Source organism: Chiloscyllium plagiosum, chromosome 18, assembly GCF_004010195.1.
Source record: "Chiloscyllium plagiosum isolate BGI_BamShark_2017 chromosome 18, ASM401019v2, whole genome shotgun sequence".
NCBI lineage: Eukaryota > Metazoa > Chordata > Chondrichthyes > Orectolobiformes > Hemiscylliidae > Chiloscyllium > Chiloscyllium plagiosum.
The window spans coordinates 7638904-7654069 of NC_057727.1; the positions used below are offsets into that span (position 1 = coordinate 7638904).

The 15166-nt window shown below is 42.2% G+C and overlaps 1 protein-coding gene across 2 annotated transcripts in view; it reads left to right on the plus strand.

Annotated features, from left to right (window-relative positions):
• Positions 1-15166, plus strand: part of dalrd3 (DALR anticodon binding domain containing 3) — a 77207-nt gene that overhangs the window by 20773 nt on the left and 41268 nt on the right. Inside the window, exon 1 of one of the 2 annotated variants that reach the window (XM_043707630.1) lies at positions 1446-2197. The exons of the other annotated variant lie outside the window; for it this stretch is intronic. Within the exon in view, the coding sequence (XP_043563565.1) occupies positions 2063-2197 (135 nt within the window). The 5' untranslated portion in view covers positions 1446-2062. Of the gene's footprint in view, positions 1-1445; positions 2198-15166 lie in introns of those variants that run through there. 2 annotated transcript variants of the gene reach the window in all.

Below are 15166 nucleotides of genomic sequence, written 5' to 3' on the forward strand. Positions count from 1 at the left end.
TTGGAACTGGTCCTCCTGGGAGCAGATGCGGCGGAGACGAAGGAATTGGGAATACGGGATGGCGTTTTTACAGGGGGCTGGGTGGGAGGAGGTGTAGTCTAGGTAGCTGTGGGAGTCGGTCGGTTTATAGTAAATGTCTGTGTTGATTCGGTCGCACGAGATAGAAATGGAAAGGTCTAGGAAGGGGAGGGAGGAGTCTGAGACGGTCCAGGTGAAATTGAGGTCGGGGTGCAAGGTGTTGGTAAAGTGGATGAACTGGGATGGGATGAACTGGGATGGGAAAGAAGTTGATTTGAAATTGGAGAACTCATTGTTGAGTCCTCCAGGCTGTAGGCTGCCCAAGCGGAAGATGAGGTGTTGTTGGTCCAATTTGGGGTTTGGTTTGTTGTGGCAATGGAGGAGGCTGAGGGGCATACAAAGTTAGATGCCTCCTTTTTGGCTGCAGGGATGGGGTCAGCACCTGGCATGATCGTTCCACTTGAATGGTCAGGCCCAATGCCTTTCACACACAGGTTCTTATCACACAGCCAGTGAGCAAATTAAAATTGAAACTTGGATCTCTTCTGGCATTGCAACATTGTAGGAGGTGAGAGAGTGGTGAAGAGAGATCTTCCCACAGTCTCCTTCAAATAGCTCTGCAAGTTCTTTTTATTCTTTTCAAAGTATGTGGGCATCACAGCATTTGTTTCCCATCCCCAATTGCCCTTGAGAAGGTAGTGGTGAGCTGCTTTTATGATTTGCTGCACTCCATCTGGCGCAGGTACACACATAGGGAGGGAACTCCAGCTTATTTGGCACAACAACAGTGAAGGAACAACAATATTATTTCATATCCAGTTAGTGTGTATGGCTCAGGAGAGGAACTTGAAGGTGACAGTGTTCCATCCACCTACTGGTTTTGAACACACTGTTGAACAGACCTGGTAGGCTGTTGCAGTGCATCTTCCTTCAGATGGCAGATTGGAAACCGTTCAAGCTTGCTGCTTTGTCTTAGGTAGCAGCAAGTTTCTTGAGCTGCTATCCAAACAAGTGAGGAGTGTTCCTTGAATTCTTGCCAGATACAGAATTGATGGATTCTGAGGATTTAGCCCATGGTCTCTTTCCAATGGGTCTTAGTCACTATTCAACATGTAATCCCTCTGCTTGTTCAACATCTAATCCCTCTGCCTGTTCATTTATTGCAAATGGATTTTCCACATTTAACTGCATCGGCCATTTCCCAATAAACATTTTTGCTCCTCCTGCAGCTTTCGCACATCCTCCATTATACTAACTGCAGAAGCAGCAAATATTCAAATGTAACCACTGATTCCCAGTTCCTCATTATGTTTTGGAAAAAAAGGAACAGGAATAGGCCATAGAACCCTTCTCTGCCATTCAATACGGTCACAACTGATCATCCAAGTCAGTATTTTCTGATCCCTTTAGCCCTAAGAACTGTATCTAACTCCTTGAAAGCCTTCAATGTTTCCGCCTCAGCTGCTTTCTGTGGTAAAGAATTCCACTGGCTCACTACACTCTGGATGCTGAAATTTCACGTCATTTCAGTCATAAATGGCCTATCTCCTATCCTGGGACCCCACCCCCACCCCCCCGGTTCTGGACTCCCCAGTCACTGGGAACATCTTTCCCTTGTTTACCCTGACCAGTCCTGCTAGAATTTTAAAGATTTCACCGAGATTTGCCCCGATTCTTCTAAACTCAATTGAATATGGTCCTAACTGATCCAATCTCTCTTGATGCTTCAGTCCTGCGATCCCAGGCATCAGTCTGATAAGCCTTCATTACACTCCCTCTGTAGCCAGAAAATCTTTCCACAGATAAGAAGACCAAATCTGCACACAATACTCAGGTGTGAGATCTCATTTATAACATAGTTGAAGGTTCCTGATCCATGACTACACTTCTCATATCTCTCTAATCAGAATCCTTTCTCTTCTCACCAAGAGTACCCAGCTAATCTTCAAACCACCTAATATACAATTCAAACTGTACCTGGTAAGTGCCAGATTTGTATTCTTCTGATGAAAAAACATTAACTCCTGTTTCTCTCCAATCCAACATGTGTAACATTTTCTGTTTTATTTCAGATTTCCAGCATCCACTATATTTTGCATTTGCTCCAGTCGCACATCTCCAGCTCAAATTCTTCATTTCTGGATTGCGGGTGGTACCAAAATTTATAACAACACACAAGGTGACTCAAGTGATGCCCTTATGCAGTTACAATTCATGTACATTTTCTTCATCTCTTAATGCAGTCCATTATTCCATTTGTTCCCACTATAGACTTGATGCCTTTTAGGATCCATGAAGTAAAAACCTAAGATCTCTGTTTCAATGGGCCTTGGTCATTATTCAACATGTAATCCCTCTGCCCAATCATTTATCTCAAATGCATTGAAATACTTCATCAAATATCTCTAGTATATTGTATCTCACAAACAACCATTAGGTGGTCCAGAACTTGTGTATTGCTGATCAGGGAGTCATACTGCCCTCTTTTGCACTCATCAGGACAAATGCAAGAATGCCAAATTTCAATTGACCACAATTATACTCTTGAGGAAAAACATGCTGACTGGTTAGCAAATCAGCTTAGATTTGCTGAGTGCTATAGAGTCATTAAATATTTTACTAAAATAGAGATGCTTCAGCCCATCTAGTCTGCACTATTTACATTTCCCATTTTCTACAGAGAACGCAATGGTGAACTATGGGCGGCACAGTGGTTAGCACTGCTGCCTCACAGCACCAGAGATCCGGGTTCAATTCTCCCCTCAGGCGAATCTCTGTGTAGAGTTTGCACATTCTCCCTGTATCTGTGTGGGTTTCCTCTGGTGCTCTGGTTTCTTCCCACAATCCAAAAATGTGCAGGTTAGGTGAAGGGGTAAATGTATGGGAATGGGTCTGGGTGGGTTACGCTTCAGCGGGTTGGTGTGGACTTGGGCCGAAGGGCCTGTTTCCACACTGCAAGTAATCTAAAAGAACTATAGGCTCTTCAAGATCCCAGGCAATTTAAAGACAGGTGCTTGATTGGGATATTCTCCATTTAGGGAGTAATAGCTTCTTCACACAAATGGTGGTGGACATTTGGAATGCAATTTTCCAAATGGTATTTGAGGTAGGGTTACTTATCTGAGAATCATAGAATCCCTGCAGTGTGGAAGCAGGCCATTTCACCCATCGAGTCCATGCTGAATCCTGAAGAGCATCCCACCCTGATCCACCCGATCTCGGTATTTCCCATTGCCAATCCACCCTAACCTGCACATCTTTGGACTCCAGGAGGAAACCGGAGCACCCGGAGGAAACCCACGCAACACAGGGGGGGAATGTGCAAGCTCCACACAGACAGTCGCCTGAGGCTGGAATTGAACCCGCGTCCCTGTGATGCAGCAGTGCCGACCACTGAGCCACCATGAGCTTGATAGATTTCTGTGTTCCATGATATTGAAAAATATGGGCAATGTCAGCTTAATGCAGTTAAGTCAGAGATCAGCCAAGATCTGTTTGGATGTCAGAACAGGTTTGAGTGGCGAGGTAGCCTACTCATATTCCTATGTTCAAAGGTGATTGAACTGCAAGCAAGATGTTCTATCTATAATAATGATATTTATCACCTAGAAGGACAAGGGAAATGGAGAAACACTACCTTCAACTTCCCTCCTCACTACACACCTTCCTGAGTTGGAAATATCACTGTTCTTTCACTGTTGCTAGTCTAAATCTTGGAGTAGCACAGTGGATGTACCTAACTGCCATGACCTAAAGTGGTTCAGGAAGGCAGGAATGGGGAATAAATGCTGGGCTGTGAACCAAAAAAGGAAATCTTAAAAATCAAAGAGAAAAAAGACCAATGTTGATTTGAAGCAAAAATAGGAATTGCTGGAAAATCTCAAAGCATCTGTGGAGAGAAATCAGAGTTCTGAGGAAAGGTCACTGGACCCAAAACATTAAATCTGATTCTCTCCATAGATGGTGCTAGACTTGCTGAGCTTTTCCAGCAATTTCTGTTTCCCTAGAATCCCTGGAGTGTGGAAATAGACCATTTGGCCCAACAAGCCCACACCAACCCTCCAAACAGTAACTCATCCAGATCCATTTCCCTACTCTATACTTACCCATGCTTAGTGCACCTAACCTACACATTCCTGAACACTGTGGGCAATTTAGCATGGCCAATTCACTAACCTGCACATCTTTGGACTGTGGGAGGAAAGCAGAGCATCTGGAAGAAACCCAGCAGCTACAGGGAGAATGTGCAAACTCCACACAGACAGACACCTGACACTGGAATTGAACCCAGGCCCCTGCTACTGTAAGGTAACAGGGCTAACCACTAAGCCAGAATCTAGATTAGAGTGGTGCTGGAAAAGCACAGCAGGTCAAAGTTTTACTATCAAAATTTTACCTGCACATACACCAATATCATTTATTGTATCCGTTGCTCCCGATGCAGTCTCCTCTACATTGGGGAGACTGGATGTCTCCTAGCAGAGCGCTTTAGGGAACATCTCCGGGACACCCGCACCAATCAACCCCACCACCCTGTGGCCCAACATTTCAACTCCCCCTCCCACTCTGCCGAGGACATGGAGGTCCTGGACCTCCTCCACTGCCGCTCCTTCACCACCTGACGCCTGGAGGAAGAATGTCTCATCTTCCGTCTCAGAACACTTCAACCCCAGGACATCAATGTGGACTTCACCAGTTTCCTCATTTCGTTTTCTCCCACCTCACCCCAGCTCCAACCTTCCAACTCAGCACCACCCTCATGACCTGCTCTCCTGCTGTGCTTTTCCAGCACCACTCTAATCTAGATTCTGGTTTCCAGCATCTGCAGTCCTTGTTTTTACCTAACCACTGAGCCACTGATTTTCTAGGATCCATAGTTCTTTCGGTTTTTAGTGTTGAAATCAATTGGATTTTCAGTGAAGTAACCTATTTCTTACAACTCAAATGGAGAAAAATTAATAACCATTTAACTGTTGTTAATTTAACTCTCAAATAACAGAGCTTCTTTTAAAGTTATTAATTATGGGTGTTCTTAAATGAATAAAATATAAGGCACTTTTCAAATCACAATTAAGCAATCTGACTGATTTATATAGGAGCTATAAATTTCAGTCTCTTGGTTTCAGCTCCATTTCACCAACCAGAGTGTAGGTGTAATTGCAATCCCATTCAATTTTTGGCATGTGAGAGTATTTCCTTGAAGAGTAACAAATTGTGGCCATAATAATGGAGTTATAACAAATTGAATTTAACATGTGTACAACTGTAAAATACATCCTGTAGCAATTATTTAAAGTGAATTTAGAGTCATAGAGTCACAGAGATATACAGCACTGAAACAGACCCTTCGTTCCAATTCTTCCATGCCATCCAGATGTCCCAATCTAATCTAATCCCACTTGTCAGCATTTTGCCCATATCCCTCTAAACTCTTCCCATTCATATACCCATCCAGATGCCTTTCGAATGTTGCAATTGTACCAGCCTCCACCACTTCCTCTGGCAGCTCATTCCATACACGTACCACCCTCTGCATGAAAGTTGCCTCTTAGGTCTCCTTTATATCTTTCCCCTCTCAGCCTAAACCAATGCACTCTAGTTCTGGACTTCCCCACCCCAGGGAAAAGACTTTGTCTATTTACCCTGTCCATGCCCCTCGTGATTTTATAAACCTCCATAAGGTCACCCCTCAGCCTCCAACACTCCATGGAAAACAGCCCCAGCCTGTTCAACCTCTCCCTATAGCTCAAATCCTCCAACCTTGGCAACATCCATGTAAATCTTTTCTGAACCCTTTCAAGTTTCACAACATCCTTCTGATATGATGAAGAATTTTGATTACAAAGAAATTCGTCAAATCCACAATTAGGTGCACAATTTTCTCAGTTAATTGAACTGTGGCCAGGAATGGGTGGAGTGAGAGAAACAGATGACATTTCTTTTACAGATGTTAATTTATAAAACTACTAACGTCTGGAGAAACACGTTTTAGTCAGCTGATGACTACTGTGAATCAAATAGACCAGGAAATTCACAGGTTTGACTTTAGCATGCAGGTTTGGGCAGGGCATTGTGGGAGCAGAAAACTTGAATAGCAAATGCATGAAAGAATGTGAAGGGCCCTGGAGAGTCCAAGCTTGATTAAACCCGATTTCCCCTTACCAAATTTTCCCTCTTCATAAGAAGCAACTGACACCACTGAATTAGAGTAGATATTTACAGCAGCCCTGAACACGAAACCTGATAAACAGCATAAAATTGGCAATAAAATATACTCAGGAACAATTAGTTTCTGCACACACTTAAATTAGTCTACTTTTCCAGTTAATACATTTCTTTAACATGGGTGACAAGTTGTCACAACCTTCATAGGCTTATTGGCAACTAGTGTTATCCCAATGATATATTTGCCTAAACATATTCCGACAGGTTATTACACATTGCTATGTCTCCAGCACATTTGACTGTCGAGTATATGTTGAATTCTTGCCAAAAGTTGTTTGTTCCAATTCAGATTCAGCTGATTACCCAGATCGCTTGCAAGATGTTCCACCCAAACAGACATCGCTTGGCCTTTGCATGAATCAATTGGAATATCTTAACTGGGCTGTCTTTCAAGTGGCATTTGTTGCTGGGGTCTACAAAGGTAGAATGTTCAAAATGCCATCTCAGCTGCCAAGGTCACTTTGACATGTAGCCTTTTTAGTTCTAAGACATTAAAATGGCTTAGGAAGGTGTGGGCAGCTCTCACAAATACTTTCAAGGCAACTTGTAGCTCTGGAAAGGACCATCATCAGTTGTGAAACAGGAATTGATACCAATTTGACAAAACACTGCAGTTTTAATATTTCGGTAGTGTAAAAGTGTTAACGCAAAATAAATCCATGAAATAGTTTTAACAGCAGCGTATTCAGGTCAAATTACAAAGATGCAACTAGTCATAAATGGCTTCGCAACTGAGCCCATTTGACTCAAGACTAAAAACTTGCCAACTGTACATTTTTAATAGCAGACCTTGGAGAAATGCATTACAAACTCACATTTTCTATGTAAGGAACTCTCACAATCAGGTTCAGCATCCTGTTTGTTAAAAGGTTTAAATTGAAATTTGCACATCATCATAAGAAATCATGCAATGAGAAAAATATAGTGGGTCGTCAAGCCACAAAGCATTTACAGTTTCATGGAGTCATAGAGATGTACAGCATGGAAACAGATCCTTCAGTCCAACTTGTCCATGCCAACCCAGATATCCCAACCTAATCTAGTCCCATTTGTCAGCACTTGGCCCATATCCCTATCAACCCTTCCCATTCATATACCCATCCAGATGCCTTTTAAATGGTGCAATTGTACCAGCCTCCACCACTTCCTCTGGCAGCTCATTCCATACACATCCCACCCTCCACATGAAAAAGTTGCCCCTTAGGTCATTTTTATATCTTTCCCCTCTCACCCTAAACCTATGCCCTCGAGTTCTGGCCTCCCCATCCCAGAGTAAAAACTTTGTCTATTTATCTTATCTATGTCTATCATGATTTTATAAACCTCTATAAAGTTATCCCTCAGCCTCCGACGCTCCAGGGAAAATAACCACAGCCTATTCAGCCTCTCCTGATAATGCAAATCCTCCAATCCTGGCAACATCTTTGTAAATCTTTTCTGAACCCTTTCAAGTTTCACAACATCATTCCGATAGTTAATATTCCAAAAGTGGCCTAACCAACGTCCTGTACAGCCGCAACATGACTATACCTATACTCATATACTTAATGCTCTGATCAATAAAGGAAAGAATACTAAACGCCTTCTTCACTGTCTACCTGCGGTTCTACTTTCAATAAACTATGATCCTGCACTCCCAAGGTCTCTTTGTTCAGCAACAAACCCTAGGACCTTACCAGTAAATGTATAAGTCCTGCTCTGATTTGCCTTTCTAAAATGCAGCACCTCGCATTTATCTAAATTTAGCTCAGCCCATGAGCCCATCTGATCAAGATCCCGTTGTACTCTGAGGTAACCTTCTTCACTTTGGAGGATTCCTGTGACCCAGGTTTGGGTCTGGTATTAGAAATTATTGTTATAAACTCTATTGCCAATATAATTTCTAACATCAAAAGTTCTGAAAAAAATTCACCAATTCCACAGAATGATCAAACAAGTTTCCAGAAAATGCATTCATTCTCAATAAGGCTTCCATGCAACCAAAATCTACTCTTTACCTGGGAAATGAGGCAGTGTATTTGTACTCTTGCGAACAACAATTTGATAATGGTCAGATACGCCATTTTTGTGATGTTGATTGAGTGATAAATGTTGGCCAGAGTTGGCTGTCTTGCCTTTCTTGAAAATAGCGTCACGTGAATCTTCCACATCCATCTGACAGAATGTAGAATGCGCGAAGAAGCTATCTATATGATAGCTAATGACCCCACTAATGGTAATGTATCCAGGTCACATACACTAAACAACCCCACCGCTTTGTGGCCGACCACTTCAACTCCTCCTCCCACTCCGCCAAGGACATGCAAGTCCTGGGCTTCCGCCAACGCCAAATCCTAGCCACCTGACGCCTGGAGGAACGCCTTATCTTCCACCTTGGGAACCTCCAACTGCTCAGGATCAATGCCAATTTCCTCATCCCCCTCCCCCCACCTTATCCCAAATCTAACCCTCAAATTCAGCACCACCCTCCAGAACTGTCCTCCTTGTCCATCTTCCTTCCCACCTAATCCGCTCCACCCTCCGCTCTGACCTATCACCATCACCACCCCCCACCTGCATCTATTGCCTTCCCAGCTACCTTGCTCCCAGCTCCTCCCCCTCCCATTTATCTCTCAGCCCCCTTGGACCACCCCGCTTCCCACATCCCTGATCAAGGGCTTATGCCCGAAACGTCGATTTTCCTGCTCCTCGGATGCTGCCTGACTTGCTGTGCTTTTCCAGTGCCACACGTCTTTACAGTAATGTATGTCAGGTCACAAGATACACAGTTTGTATCTTGATCTGAGATGGTCATGCAGGAATCACTTCCTGCTCGACATGCAATGTATATAGCTGAATGTATATAGCTGAATAAAAAAAGTTTCTGGCTGCCAAGAATTGCTCTGTGGCTGTCTTTAAGGATGATTACAAATTTGTGGTGGTGGACCTTCCTCCTAGGAATGGGATCAGCATCCAGCTGCGCCTGGCACTGACCCTGAAATTTTAGCAAAGATCAATAGCATGTCCTGATATTAAAGCACCACAGGAAGGTAAAAAAACAGCAATCATACAAAATGAAGTGAGTGAAACTGCCAGAGAATCAGTTCTCTTCTCCCTTCCTTCAGTCAAATAGAAATAATTAAGCAACATGTTATTGAATTTTCTGATGAAAGGTGTAAAATTCATATAGATCACTATCATTTTTGGAATTCAGATTTCAAAACAAAGCCAATCACTTCTGTGAAGGATTTTCATTAAAACAAAATGGCTACTTTTGTCCTTCTGGAACAGTCCTGCATTCCATTAGAAAGCAGGTGACTGCAGTCTTGTGGCTTTAAAGAAAAGATGTTTATATTGTTGGGTTTACAACAGGTGGAGTAGATATGCAAGGCCATCAGCTTTACTTTCAGTCCACAAAGAATGTAGGAGTGAGCATTTTTAAAGTTCATTGCAGAAGACACCAGGGGTTCAGTCTGTAAGAAAATGCTATTTTTATACATTCACAGGATCTGGGCATCACTGGCTAAACCAGAATTTATTGGGAGAAAGTGAGGACTGCAGATGCTGGAGATCAGAGTCAAAAAGTGTGGTGCTGGAAAAGCACAGCAGGTCAGGCAACATTCGAGGAGCAGGAGAATCGACGTTTCGAGCATTAGCTCTTCATCAAGCATTTATTACCCATCCCTAATTTCTTAGATGGTAGTTAAGAGTCAGCTGCATAGCTGTGGGTCTGGGGCCACATGAGGACCAGACCAGGAAACGTTGGCAGATTGTTTTCTCTGAAGGACATTCATGAACCAGCTGGGATTTTATGACAATTGAAGTGGCTATATAGTTGCCACTATGCTATGGTTTTACTGCAGTCATGGGCAAGGAAGCAGTCCCCTTGTCTACTTAGGCTGGAAGAGGTCAAACCCCATTCTAATGGTATCATTCAAAACCACATGCTATCCATCTAGCCATCTGAACTAATTGCCACACAGAAAGTCAGAGATCAGAGGCATGGAAAATATAGGTGGAAGCTTTAAGGGCTGCAGATACTTACTGAGATGCAGCACTAAAGCAATTTGATAAAGATAAAAATGTTAAATTTGAGGCATTAAAGAGATAGGAAAAAGTGAGGACTGCAGATGCTGGAGATCAGAGACAAGAGCATGTTGTTGGAAAAGCACAGCAGGTCAGGCAGCATTCAAGGAACAGGAGAATCCACATTTCGGGCATAAGCCCTTCATCAGGAATGCCTGAAACGTCAATTCTCCAGCTTCTCGGATGCTGCCTGACCTGCTGTGCTTTTCCAGTCCCACGCTCTTGACCCCGCACTAAAGAGATAGTAGAGTCCAATGTAGATGCAGGGTGACATGGAGGGTGAACAATCCCTGTTGTGGGACAGGACAAGAGCAGAGCTTTGAAAGGGCTTATGTTTACATAGATGGAGTCTAACTAGGAGATCATCGACATGGTCTTATTTACAGGTAGAACAGGTACAAATGGAGGTTGCAGCAGCGAACAGACTGAAATAAGGATAGAGGTATTGTTGTGAATGCAGTTTTGTAATGACGAGGATCTGAGGTCAGACCTCAATGCAGGGTCAAACAAGGTGCTGAGGTAGCAAACAAGTAGTCACAAGAGAAAATGGAAATAGCCAAAATGAAGTATTATCCCATGACTGATGATGGGTAGAGGATGCAGGTAGTGGCAGAAAAACAAAACAGCAAGATGCAAGTAGACCAGTTTTACCAGTTTTGATTGCAAGTTCTATCATTACAACGGAGGGAGAACTTTTCTTTAACAAGTCACATATAAGGGTACTCCAGGTTGCATTGTGCTGCTGATGCTGATAAGTAAAATGCAAAAGAAAAATCCTAAGTATATAGATGAAACAATATGCTTGGGCCCTGTAGAATATTTTGGAATATCTTTGGCATTTCTTTATCCTTGGAATTTCTGTTTCATTGAGTTCAAAGGATATCTGGATGGATTAAAGTGAATTTTGTACACAAGATATCAGAACACTTTGATACAGGCTAGATGGACAGGTCTTTTCCTCTCTTTCATCACTCACATCTGCAATTGAACTCATTATCTTCCCAAAGTTTGGATCTCCACAGTGTAATTTCTCTTGTGACCTTGGTCACTTTAGATCAGAGAAACATGGAATATAGGAGCAGGAGTAGGTCAACTGGCCCATCGAGCCAGCTCTGCCATTCACTACCATCATGGCTCAGTACCCATTCCCACTTTTTCCCTATATCCTTTAACCCCTTTAGCCCCGAGAACTATATCAACATCCTTCATGAAAGTCTTCCCGATTAAGTCATCAAATATCCCTGCCCTGATTTCAACTAGTCTGGTGAAGAACCACCTCCTTTTTGCCTTTCCATTTGTAGTTCCATTTACATTCTGCCCATACCTGTAGAACTCAAAAGCAATCCCAGTGTAACCTGAGTCCCTCCATTACTTATGGAAAACAGAACAGTACAGCTTAGGAACAGGCCCTTCAGCCCATCTGGTGCCATCCACAATACCATTCTAAAATTATCGAACTTTTTAAAATTATGTTCAGCTGTTTATAGCTGTACCAGGGGATCAGTTGTCATGGTTTAACACACTTATCTGTCTCTTGCCACCCTACATATCCACTGTGACTACTCTGTGACATCCATCGTCTAACTATGCCTTGCTCACCCCTCTGCTGCTGTCTCCTACATTGCCCTCCAAGAGTGATCCTTTAGCCTTTGAGCCCTGATCAAATGGCAGAAATGCTGATTTCTTCGTTTCTAGGTGTCACTTTGAAAGGTTTATTTTGTTCTTAATTACACTTTGCTTCCCTTCTCCCAAAGGCAATGGCTGCTGCTTGGATACCTATTCCCATCCAATTGACCGTGCCTCCAAGAATCAGCAGACAAAGAGGCCACTCATCCCATTATATCTACAAAAGTGCTATCCGATTGGTCCCACTCCCCTACACTTGCAATGTAGCCCAGCGATTTCTTTTCCTCTTTGACTTTGTATCCAATTCTCATGGTTTTGTGCCAGAGAAATTATGTCTCACAAACTTGATTGAGTTTTTTGAGGAAGTAACCAAGAAGATTGATGAGGGCAGAGCGGTAGACATTGTTTACTTGAACTGTAGTAAAGCCTTTGACGAAGTTCCACATGGTAGACTAATTAGTAAAGTTAGATCACATGGGATTCATGGTGAGCTTGCCAATTGGTTAGAAAATTGGCTTAACACAGAGGACAGAGAGTGATAGTGGATGTTTTTTGGACTGGAGATCTGTGCCCAGCAGTGTTCCACAGGGATCGGTGCTGGGTCCACTTTTGTTTGTCATTTATATAGATGATTTAGATGAGAATATAGAAAGCATAGTTTGCGAATGACACCAAAATTGGTGGTATAGTGGAGAGTGAAGACAATTATATAGATCATAAAGAGATCTTGATCATTTGGATCAATGGGCTGAAGAGTGACCAATAGAGTTTAATTTAGATAAATGTGAGGTATTTTGTTTTAGTAAAACAAACAAAGACAAGATTAATATAATCAAAAGTAATGCCTCGGGCAGTGTATTGGAACAGAGAGATTTAAGGGTTCAGGTACATAATTCTTTGAAGTTTGCATCATAAGCGATTAAGAAGGTGTTTAGTGTGCTTGCCTTCATTGCTTTGAGTATAGGAGTTGGGGTGTTATGTTGAGGTTGTAGAAGACTTTGGTGAGGCCTCTTCTGGAGTACTATGTCCAGTCCTGGTCACCCTGTTAGCAGAAGGATATGAAGCTGGAGAGAGTTCAGAAGAGATTTATCAGGATGTTGCTGGGAATAGAGGGTTTGACTTATAATAAGAGACTGGATAGGGTCTTTTTTCACTGGAACGTAGGAGGTTGAGAGGTAATCTTATAAAAGTTTATGAAATAATGAGAGGTATAGATATGGCGAACAGTAGGTATGCTTTCCCTAGGGTGGAGGATTTCATGACCAGGGCCATATTTTAAGGTGAGAAAAAATACATTTAAAAAAGACATAAAGGGCAATTTTTTACACAGAGAATGTGGAATGAAAATCCAGAGGAGGTGGTGCATGCAGATACAAGTTATACCTTTTAAAAGACATTTAGATAAGTACATGAATAAGAAATGTTTGGAGGGCCAAGAACAGGCAGTTTAGTTTGGGATTGATTGGCAAGGACTTGTTGGACCGAAGAATCTGTTTCTGTGCTGTATGACCATGACTCTATGAAATATGCCCGTTTAGGTAATTTGAGATCATTGTTCCTGAACCAGTATTGACATTGATTTACAGTTAACAAGCTAGTATCTAGAAAGTACTAACACAGTTAGACTGGTCTTTCTTAGATAAAAAGCTTTTTGCTTTGACAGCTACTTTCCTGTGGTTACACAGAGGAAGTGGAAGAATCTAAAAAGATGTTTGCTTTAGAACAAACTTCACCATCCTGGTATTCTAGCTAATGGTTTTAGCATTACAAAGAAAGAACAAATTATTTGGTCATTTATCTCATTGCTGCTGGTGGGGATTTTGTATGTGTGTATTGTACAATAATAAAATATTATATATTGCTATAGAAATGCTTTTTTTTTGCTTTCCCTGTGTGGATCGAAGAACAGGAACTTAAAGGAGTTTTAATTAAAACAGGAGAAAATATTGGAAACATCAACAGTCCATTACATCTTGAGAGAGAAACATATTAAGTCTGGGAAAACTGGGAAAAGTTATGAATGTTGAAGATAAGGGGAACTTGTTGTGGTTTGGGAAATTCCGGAGAAAAAAGCAGAACTTCTTCAAGTTAGGCATTCCTGGAAGAGAAGTGACAGCAATTTAAACATGAATTGAAAAGCAATGTCCTCTTTCAAGGAGTCAGGTTTTGCCAAGATAGTTGTGTTTCTTTTTCACCTGTGCCATCCTGATAATTTCTTAAAAACAAAGTTAAAAAATCCTGGAACACCAGGTTACAGTCCAACAGGTTTATTTGAAAGTACAAGCTTTTGAAATGCTTCTCCTTCGTCAGGTAGTTATTTTTAACCTTGTCCACCCCAGTCCAACACCAGCACCTCCACATCATTCCCAAAAACAGTTCACCTATCTCTGTTTTCACCTTCTCCCTTTGGGTTAAACATAAACTGGGCTAGAGGATGGAAAAATTTTCGCCAACTTTCTTCCTACAAATACTCATCATGTTATAGACAGTGTCCCTCCCCCCAGCAAACTGAAGAGAGTCATCAAAATCATTTGGGCACCGAGTACTCCAATAAAGTCAGAAGTCACACAACACCAGGTTTAAGTTCAACAGGTTTATTTGAAATCACAAGCTTTTGGAGCATAGCTCCTGTGTCAGGTGAATAGTGTTGCTAGCTCTACCTGGACATATTCCAGGAGATGGCAGCACTTGACCTCCCATCTTTAAATGCCCCATCCCCAAGACTCCCACCATTGATCACCCACTATGTCAATTGCCACTGAGACCTACCTTTTTGAAGCCTTTCAATGTCTCAAGGATTTAACTTCCAAAATATCTGATCCCATTTAATTAGTCACCCTAATACTGCTGGTATAACCTGCTGAGTATTTCCAGCATTTTTCTGCCTCTAGTAAAGCTTTCCAGCTGCTGTACTACCACAGAATCATTCCAGACCGTTTAGTACATCATTCCTGGGCCAGTGTTATGCCAATCAATTGCCTTTTCCTCATAAACTTGCACATTGTTTCTGTTTGAATAATCATCTAATGTCTTCTTGAAACTAAACAGTAGAGTCCCTAAACCAACACATTCCACCCCGACCTTAAATTCACCTGGACCACCTCTGACACCACACTCGCCTTCCTGGACCTCTCCATCTCCATCAACAACAACCCACTCAACACTGACAATTTTTACAAACCCACCGACACCCACAGCTACCTGGATTACACCTCCTCCCACCCTACCTCCT